Here is a 10,645-nt window from a genome sequence, read left to right on the forward strand (position 1 = left end):
TCAATTGGATTTGTAGGAGGTGCGTAGTAGAAAAAAGGTTTCCAAAAAACCATAACGCTTCAACTCAATGCATACCATGTCATATGCGCATGAAATAAGATGTCCTATTTCCGGAAATCTCATCCAATGCGAAACCGGTGCGTAGGCGCCCCCCCAAGGAACAAGAGCTTCGTTGACCGGTTGAAATTTGGTTCCGTCTCCAAATACTCGTGTGTACGAGTCTTTATGGTTCACCAACTCTTCGATAAGAACATGACGGACAAGCTCATCGGCACCCTCTCCCTTACCAAGCAAAGCCGATACAGCCCGAAATCCACAATTACCGTCCCCCACCACATTGACGATCTGGTCGATGTATTTATGCATAAAAACCGGCATCTCGCTAATGAATGGAATTTTTGGAGCAATTTGTACCTCTTCAGTTGATGGAGAAATATGTGTTGGAATCGGAACTTTTGTAACAATAGGTGTCAGAATCGGAGTCGATACTTGCGGAACTTGCAGTGAAATAGGTGTTGGAGGTTGTTTGCTTAGGCGAGCTCCCTTGTTTGAACTCTTTTGAGATTTTTGCGATTTTAGAGTAGGTGAGTCGGGAAAGAGTTTGTCGACGTGCTCACAATATGAAGGAGACCGTGTTGTCGAGTTGTTATTTGGGGTAGACTTCACTTTCTTCGGAGCACCTTTTGTCTTAACGGGCTGAGACGGCGGTTTCATGTCGGTTGTTTCGGGAAATCCAATCCTCCGCAATTATTCTTTGATGTATAATTTCATGTTGTCATCGGCCTTCGAAAACCTCTCTTGTATTGCCTCCAATTCGGAAATGATAGAGATATTCGAACAATATTGTTACAAACGGGTTTCTTCTTTCCATACCATTATCCGATATTCCTATCACCACACCAAAACCAAGATTAGTTGTGTTCCTACGAATTCATGTTAGCATGCTTTCACGATCATCAAAGTCTTGCTTGCTACGAAAGTCACCTCTAACATCTACCACATTTGCGACTACCCCATCGATACTCGTAGCTACATCGACTAAAGTAGCTAATTCTCTTGAAATATTATCGGGGTGCACCATACCTATTTTGACAAAATCACACAAAATTACAAAATGCTAGAAAAAAAACTATTGGGACTATTCCGTAGATGCATCTACGGAAGTGTTCATCTTCAACACGTTCCGTAGATGGATATACGGAAGCAACGTAACTTTTTTGCAGAAAAATTCATTGACAATGTGAAGAATGTAGTGGTTGAAAGTGATTATTTACCTGGAATTCAGACTCTTGCTCCTTTTGATTAGTTGCACCAAAAAGTTTGAGTGTTAGAGTGAAATAAGGTATTGATGATGTAGGGTTTTTAGGGTGTGGAGTATGATGAGTTTGGATAAATGAAACAATGGGGAGTGATGATGCTGGTTCAAATTATATCAGACTCTTCCGTAGATGCATCTACGGAACAATGTGGCGCTAAGTTGTTCCGTAAATGCATCTACGGAAGCTTCCCTTAAGATATTTTAATGTGTATTTTTATCTCATATACACTAGTTTATTAACTTTCCGTAGATGTATCTATGGAAAGAATCAAATTTTTTTCAAAATATAGGGTGCTTCCGGATGTGGATCTACGAAAGCTGGGGACAAAATTAGAATTTTGGGTGGTGTGTAAGATAATCATGAGGTGGGTTGAGAAACTTTCTAAATTATTTCCAGCCGTTTGAATTTCTCGTTCGATATAAATATTTGAAAATTGGGATACTGTTAAAAGGAGTTTATGCAAACAAATTGTAACATGTTTATAAATTATATTGTTTTTAATTTCTTTTTATGTAAACTCTTCAAAATGATTTATAAAATTATATTTTAAATTCTATGAAAATGAAATTGATTTATTTCGTTTTTGATTATAAAAATAATTTATATATAGATGTTTATACAATGAATATGCTACAAATCTAATACATAAGCACAAATATGGTATTTGATACGGATACGGATATTCTTATGAGATACAATTTAAAAAAATCAAGATTCAAATATGTTCATAGAAAATAAGAATTTTTTTAAAATATATATGAAGAAGTAAATATCATAATTAAAAACATGTTATGTTAATTTATCATAATAAATTAACTAAAATATATAAATATATTATATTAATATATTTAGAGAGATTTAGAGTGTATATTAAATAAGTCGATTCATTGTTAAGCCAATTTATTTGATAGCTTTTCAAAAATATTTGTAACTTATTCTCATTTGTATAATTGAATTAATTAATTAATATTTTAATTATCTTCCATAAAATTAAATATGAGTATTATCTATTAAATAATAATTAAAACTATAATATAAATCTTTAAATTATATAAAAGAGTTTAATAAATATGTATTGTTACTGAGAAAGCTTGCAGATGAAGGAAATCAAAAGATAAAGAAACATCAAATCTATTTGGAGGACGGCGGGTCGCGCAACATTATTGTAAATAGTAAATAGTTATGTTAAAGTAATGATTAAAAAAGTATAGATAAAAAATATACTATTAAAAATAATAAATAAAAGGCTTAATTACAAATTTAGTCCCCTATTATCATTTTTTGGGTTTTAGTCCCCCTATTTTAAAATCCGGAATTTTAGTCCCTATATTTTAGTTTATTGAGGGTTTTGGTCCCCTTGCAAATTCGAAGACAATTTTAAATGAAATGACGCTCACATTGATGATGCGTCAGTGTCAATTCAACAGTGAAATGTTCATAAAGATTAATTTTATTTAAAGTTCATGTCGAACATGTCATCAATGTGAGTTTCATTTCATTAAAAATTGCCATCGAATTTGTAAGGGGACCAAAATCCTTAAAAAACTAAAATAAATGGACTAAAATTCCGGATTTTAAAATAGGAGGACCTAAACCCAAAAACAATGATAATAGGGGGACCAAAATTGCAATTAAACCTAAATAAAAATATGTCAATTTAATTCTTGTTCTCTATTTTTCTTCTTTTAATTCTTGTTGTCTATTTTTCTTCTTTTAATTCAATTTAATTTTAATAAAAATAGATAAATAAACTCATTCATTTTTTAATTATTTTTTACTCACTATAATTATCAAAATTATTTATAATTAGATAAAAGAAATTGGATACAATTTATTGCACTATCTTTTAATCTCCTTATTTTAAAAATTTATGTAGTTATTTTAAAAACGTTCATATCCACATATCAATATATTTTCTTTCTTTTTTTACTTTCTATCTATTTTAAAATTATGTTATTTACTAAAAAAATGACTAAAAAATGTATTAATAGTAAAAATAAAAATATTTTAAATATTGTCTTAAAAATATGTTAATAGTAAAAATATTTTAAATTATATATTATTGATCCTATAAAATTTATATATTGAGTTATTATGTAAAATATTTTCAAACTTGTAAAATATCAATTTTACATTAACAATGATTTAATTAACATAAAAATTTAGACACAATAATTTGCAATGATCACAAAAAACAGGATAATATGTTAATAGTAAAAATAAAAATATTTTAAATGTTGTATTAAAAATATGTTAATAGTAAAAATATTTTAAATTATATATTATTGATCCTATAAAATTTATATATTGAGTTATTATGTAAAATATTTTCAAACTTGTAAAATATCAATTTTACATTAACAATGATTTAATTAACATAATATTTTATAGATGTTTCAAATACACATAAAAATGAGTAATTGAAATTAATTGAGTTCATAACTCACATTGTTATTTAACCAAAAATAAAGGTTATTATGGTTATATTTTGAGTATAAAGGTTAACATATTATTATTCTATGAGTAATATTTTAAAATTATTTTTGAAATATTATTCCTATTATATTATAGGATCGTTATAATTTTAGTGGTTTCAATAATTACTATTTTAATTTTTATTATTATCAAAATTTTGTTTATATCTTCGACTTATCTACTACTAACTTTTTTCTCAAATATTACAATTAAATAAATATTAATACTTAAAAAAATAAAAGAGTTAGATAAATAAATTTTAATTTTGTTTTTTTGTAATGATTTTTAAGATACAATCCTCATTCTAACAATACATTAAACTAATTATCAAATTTTGTATTCTATTATAGTTTAATATCTTTTAATATTAATTTAATTTAATTTATTACCACTTTATTAAAAAGAAATATGATAATAATGGTAATAATTATAATAATTCAAAGGTATTAAATAATTTTTTATCTAGCAATTTCTAATCTTTTTCTAAATAAATATCATATTTAAATATTATGGTGAATGAGATGGAAATAATTTGAATCACTCACAGTTGCATATATTAAATCACATAACTGTTACAATTACAAAATGAAGCCAAGGGCAAAGCTTGCATTAAAAAAATAATAATTGATTGAATGGGTAATGAAAAAAATGTGAAAAAAATGATACTATGACTCCTACCATCATCTAAAACAAACAATTAAGAATAGCACCAAACAATAAATGAAGAATTGCACCAAACAATAAATGAGATCAATGTGATCTATCAACACCCAATTCAATTACACATGAAACTCAATGTATCTGAAAAACTGGAAAAGTAACACAGTAATTACAATATTTCTCAACACACATCTCCTATTCATTGTAATTACAAAGCAAAGTATTTTAATTCTCCTATTCAAATCATTCTAAACACACATCTTTCCTATGATATACTGCTGGATATGTCCTGCATAATTCATTATAAAGCTGAAGAAAAGTAAATGCTTACAATATGCTCAGGTTATATCTTGCATGAGAATTATGGGCAGAGTCAAGAAATATGCATCATATAGTTTTCTTGATATGTTCACATCTATATAGAATCCCTTAAAATATAGACCATCATAAAATTCTTATAAAAAAATGAAGTTTGTTACAAATTATTAGGTCTTAGTAACCACAATGCAATTGAAAATGATAACAGTGCAAAATTATCAATAATTGTCTTCTCAAAAAAACTATGCTTCTTGTAGATGGTATTTGGAAGAATTTGTGCAACATCAATACCTCAAAATATTTCTTCAAATCATCTTCTCCAAGAGAATCAGCGATCTCAAGCAATTGTATGGCATTACGTGGCTCAAGCGGGCACTTTGTACACATCTAAACTGTTACAAATAATGATTTCGAATCAATCACCTTGTAATTATATGAACTTACTACAACAAAAGTTATATTAAATGTTAAAAGAATCACATTTTTCTGCTTGTACGTGTCGCAAACAGGTTTCAAGGATGTTGCCTTTATTAACAAAGACAAATCATGTAGAACAGCAACACATTCTTCCAAATTATCAGATCCAACACATTTTTCCAATTCCATTCAGAAGAGACACAAAGGAACTTGATGGTTTCTGCATTTCAGGTGTTGTCTATAAATAACAAAAAGTGCAACCAAAAAGTATCCACTTACGTCAAAACAATGGATTGTGATTTAAACAACATAAAACCCTTACCCCAACTAGAAACAACAAAGTTTGTAAAGTGAAAGTAATGAATCTAAACACTATAAAATAACCTATGTAACTTCCACAAATATGAAATATGAGCATTTATTATCATCAACAATCAACCCCACAAATAAAACCATACCTCGAGTTAGATTCTTCCGTCTTGGACTAAAAACCCTGAAAAACCAATAATCAGTAAAAGAAGAGGAAGAAGAGGAAGATTCAATAATCAGTAAACACCACAACTACAAAAACCAATAAAAATCACATCTTTGTATGTAACTAACAATAAAATATAAAAGGGTTTTAAAAAATCAAATCTGAACAAAAGGGTTTATACTGAAAGGGAAAGATTAAAAAGGATATTGGAATGAAGATGAAAAATGTGAGAGGAGCAATGAAGAGGAATGAAAATTGCCAAAATAGAAACAAATATGTGACAAATATTTACAATGGTTACGTATTTATACACTAAATTAGGTTGAAATTCAAAAAAATCATAAACACCAACTGAAAGGTTTGTTTACCTGGGAAGAAGATCCAAATCATGAGAAAAATTTGAATTGGAAGGAAAATCGATGAAGAAGACGGCTGCTCCATGAATGATGAATTGGAACTCGGGAATATTAATTGCTACGTGTGATGTTGATTTGAAGAATGGGATGAGATTTGAATGGGTATCTTTTCCATTTTGTTTGACATAACATCCAATGATGTAGAACAAGACAATAACATAGTCATGATGAAATACTTTTCGTTGTCGCCCACCAAATGTTTGTTAAAATTCCTCAATTAGAATTCTTTTGTATTGAGTAGGGAGAAGAACTTGTCTTCACCGTGAATAGTATTACCTCTTATTTATCATCTTGCTTTCTCTCAGACAATGAAAGATGCTCTTTATAAAGTGGTTGTTGTTCTAGGATCAGTAGGTGCTTGGGTTTGATTGTTACATCTTCCTTCGTGTACTTTACAAGTGGTTAAGCCTCAGAGTAGACGGGGTCGCAGGTTTGAAATTTAGAAGTCCTTGCAACAACATCATATTTTGGAATGTTTGGCTACTTGGACAGACACAGATGATTTTGTCAAGTTAGTTGATTGGGTGTTAGGCATATTTGAACAAGATAACTTGGGTCGTGGGGGATTTCATATTGAAGAGAAAGATAAAAGGATGAGTTATAATGTCAAGAAATGTCTCCGCAAGGTTGCAGATGACCATTTCACAGCACCTGTAAACATGTTGGGATCATCTAGAATGGTCGTGTATAATGGACATACAACAAAGGTTGGAGGATAAACACGTGTACATACCACCTCCTTCAATGACAACCACCTTGTTCTTCGAAGCTTCCCTAGTGGCAGATGTTGATATTATCTTCAATTGCATTAAATCATTTTCCAAAGGGACGTCGTGTGGTAGAAATGGTTGTGTGTGTAGCATATAATAGACGCACTGTGTGGAGAAGGTTTTGTTGTGGCACAAGATATTTTATATACAATCACCTCTAGTTGTTAACTTATGGATAGGAGGAATATGTCTCGTGAGTTTGGAGAGTTTGTTGCCTCTGCACCCATGACATCGTTATTAATTCTTGATGGTGGAATACGACCAATTGTTGTGGGTTATATTTTTGAGGCGGTTGATATCCAGGGTTTCTATGAAATGGGTCAGTAAAGATGTGGCAAGTTATCTTAATGACTTTCAGTTTGGGGTTGGGATATTGGGTGGTGCTAAGGCCATTTTTCATAATGTCAACAGGGTGTTAAGAAAGAGACACAAAGATGGTTCTTTGGATATGCTCACGGTAGATTTCTCAAATACTTTCAACATGGTAGCTCGATTAGCCCTATTGCGTAAGGTGAGGGTGAGATGCCCATCTTTTTTTTTGTGTATTGAGTTTCTTTATGACCAAGCAGTAAGGTTGTACCTTGGGAGTGGACATATTATGCCATCCACTGGAGTGCAATAAGGTGACCTGTTATCGCCGCTTCTTTTTGCTCTTGTGTTACACCCACGCACTCATCAGGTTAGAGACAATTGTAAGCTTCTTCTTCATGTCTGGTATTTTGATGATGGGACTATCATATGGGATTCACAAGAAGTGGCTAAAGCCTTTGACATCATTCGGGAGACATATCCAAAATTAGGTCTCAAATTGAATATTGGTAAAACTGAGATCTTTTTGCCTTCATATGATGATAGTAGACTTCATGAGGATTTGTTCCCAAAAGACATTGGGACGCCGATGTTGGGGATGAAGTTGCTTTGAGAGGCAGTTAGTCTAAATGACAACTTTAACAAAGGGTTGTCAATGAAGAGAGCTTCCAAGGCTATTGAGCTAATGCATCTTCTACCATCGTTAAGGGATCCTCAGAGTGAACTTCTTCTACTTCGAACATGCATAGGTATTGCCAAAAAAAATTAGCCTAAGAATGTGTCAACCTAATCACATAGAGGAAGCATCTATTTTGTTTGATAAAGAGTTGCGGAAGGTGGTTCAAGACATCATGGGTTTTGGATGCCCTTTCTTCGGGGACCTTCAATGGAGGGTGACTTCTTTACCCATTAGAGTTGGGGGATTGAGTTTGTATTCGGCAATAGAGACTGTCTCATATGCTTTTGTGGCTTATAGGGCCTAATATTTGGTTTTTAATGATAATATATTGAGAAACAGTGTGCTATATGGTATATACTCGAATTTTGACAGAGCTTTGGACAGTCTTAGTGTTGCGATTCCAAATTTTGACCTTAGCAGTTTTGCTACCAAGGACATTGTCCCTCCTAAAGCACAACATTTTTTGTCGAGTGCACTTTTTAGTAGAATTGTTAAGGACATGGATGAAAGGTTTTCCATGACCACTACGCAGAAAGTCGCTTTTGGTTGTTTGCAAGTTATACATGCTCAAGATTTTCTCCTTGTTATCTCTATTGATGGGTTAGGTCATCATATGTATCCGGTGGAGTATCGTATTATCCTAAGATACCACCTTATAATTCATTTATTTCCTATTGATGAGGTTTGCCCTGTTTCTTGTAAGGCATGTTTGGATACATTTAAGGAACACATGATTCATTATAGGGAGCTTCTAAGCTTCCAATACCGACATGGCCTTATTAGGGATGTCTTGTTTGATATATTTTGATGGGCCGGAGTATCTGTGAAGAAAGAGGCACCTATGAATTTCTTTATTGATCCACATCAGGGACAATCGATACTTAGACCAATAGATATTCTAGTGTATGGTTGGGTATGAGAGAAACATGCTTGTGTGGACTTGACTGGAGATTCTCCACTTGTGGGAGTGAGGAATAGAGGTTTTACTATAGGATAGACATCTCTCAAAGTTGCTTCAAGTAAATTGGTCAAACATGAGAAAGCGTGTTCCGATAATTAACACACATTCATACCATTTGCTTTTGATACTTTTGGTTTTTTAGCACCAGAAACAGTTAATCTTTTATAGAAAGTCCAAAGGCTTATGAACAACAATGTTGTATCTCATATGTCTATGAATGTAGTTTTAAGAGGATTGGTTTTGCCATCTAAAAAGGAGTAACGGCGCAGCTTGTTGCCCGTTTACCTTCTATTTTTGTATAAACTCAATGAAATAATTAATAATAGACAAAATAGAGAGTAAAAAATGCAGAGGATCTTGACCCGAGTACAACTATGACTTTAACCATGCATTTCATAAGATTTTCACTATTTCAAGTTTAGAATACAATCATATACTTTAAAATTTTGAGGTGGTAAAATGGGACCGATCCACCGAACATACCCGTTTTGATCATATTTTTTGTTGGTGGGACAAAATTTTAAACCTACACCCTTTATTATACACTTCCCGCACCATTTTTGCATGCTCTTACATACGTAGGCATTAACAATAAAAAAAATCAAATTTTAGCTTTTACGGATGCAAGACCCGCATGCCCAACCTACCTAATCCTTATTTCTTTTTATATAACAGATCAAAGTTTTAAACATGCACACTCAACTATGTTACACTACCTTGTTTTTTTAGACGAGCCTTTTTTGGGACGAGCCTTAACAGACTCGCACTATATGCCACCCCCTAATTAAAATTAAGAGAAATACTTGCATGGAAATGAACAAAAATCCATATTTGTATGAACAACCCAATAAGGAGAGAGAAAATCTAAATTTATATACAATTTAATTTGATTTTTAATTGAAATTATGGGATAGTTGTGCTAATAAAAGAGGCGCAATTTTATTTCTATTTTTAAATTTATAAAAAAAATTGTAATTGATTGTGTAAGGTGACGTGTTATATTTGTGTCCAAGAATTTTCTTTAAAATTCAATACCTTAATTTTATTTTATTTTTTTAACAGAATTCAATACCTTAATATAACGTGGATATTGCCTTTTTCTTGCATGCTCCTAGCATATTGTATCCAAGCAATCAGAGCATCTATTTCAAATAATTGAACTTCTAACAACATATTGTATCCAAGCAATCAGAGCATCTATTGTATTATTCTTACAATTAGAACTATTGAAGCTCACACATGTAAATATCCACTCAAGTATTTTGCTTAAAAATAAACTTGTTAGTATATGTTTAGATAGACAGTGCATTAGTAAATCAGAACAGCACTGATTTTATTGAAACATGAAAATATAATTTGTCTACAACACAGTGACTCAGCAATCTTGACAAACTCACCACCAATCCAACTTGCACTTAGTTCTTAACTTCTTGCATTATAAAAAGGCTACTATAAAATTACACGATGAGTACAATATTCAATAACTCTCACTAAGTTAAGTCAATATAAATACTTAAGTCTAAATGTGAGTGATATGACAAGTGTTGGTCTTATGCATAGAGGGTATTAATCAGAGATGAGATATAAACACCACTAGGCCAACCTATTCCCAGTGGCCCATTATGATGATTCAGGTAAAGGCAGGTTACACTACGTGTGGGTTTGATCAGGCAATAAGGCTTAGATGTTTAAGGTAAAAGATCAATGCACATAATCCCTCAAGTATGAAGGTCAAAGTAGTGAGACGCTTTAGGGGGAGAAACCAAAATGTACAATAATATTCATCATCATCTCGCCCATGTAATGTTTGCAGTAACCATTTTGGCCAAAATAAAACAAGCAGAAA

General features: G+C 31.6%; 1 protein-coding gene across 1 annotated transcript; it reads right to left on the reverse strand.

The window, feature by feature from the left end:
• On the reverse strand, nt 1-714 carry LOC131656794 (uncharacterized). Its single transcript, XM_058926402.1, has one exon. It carries the CDS (start codon nt 712-714, stop codon nt 1-3), a length of 714 nt encoding a protein of 237 aa, XP_058782385.1.
• Between the last annotated feature and the right edge of the window lie 9,931 nt (nt 715-10,645).

Source organism: Vicia villosa, linkage group LG1 (genome assembly GCF_029867415.1).
Source record: "Vicia villosa cultivar HV-30 ecotype Madison, WI linkage group LG1, Vvil1.0, whole genome shotgun sequence".
In the NCBI taxonomy this organism is placed as follows: Eukaryota; Viridiplantae; Streptophyta; class Magnoliopsida; order Fabales; family Fabaceae; genus Vicia; species Vicia villosa.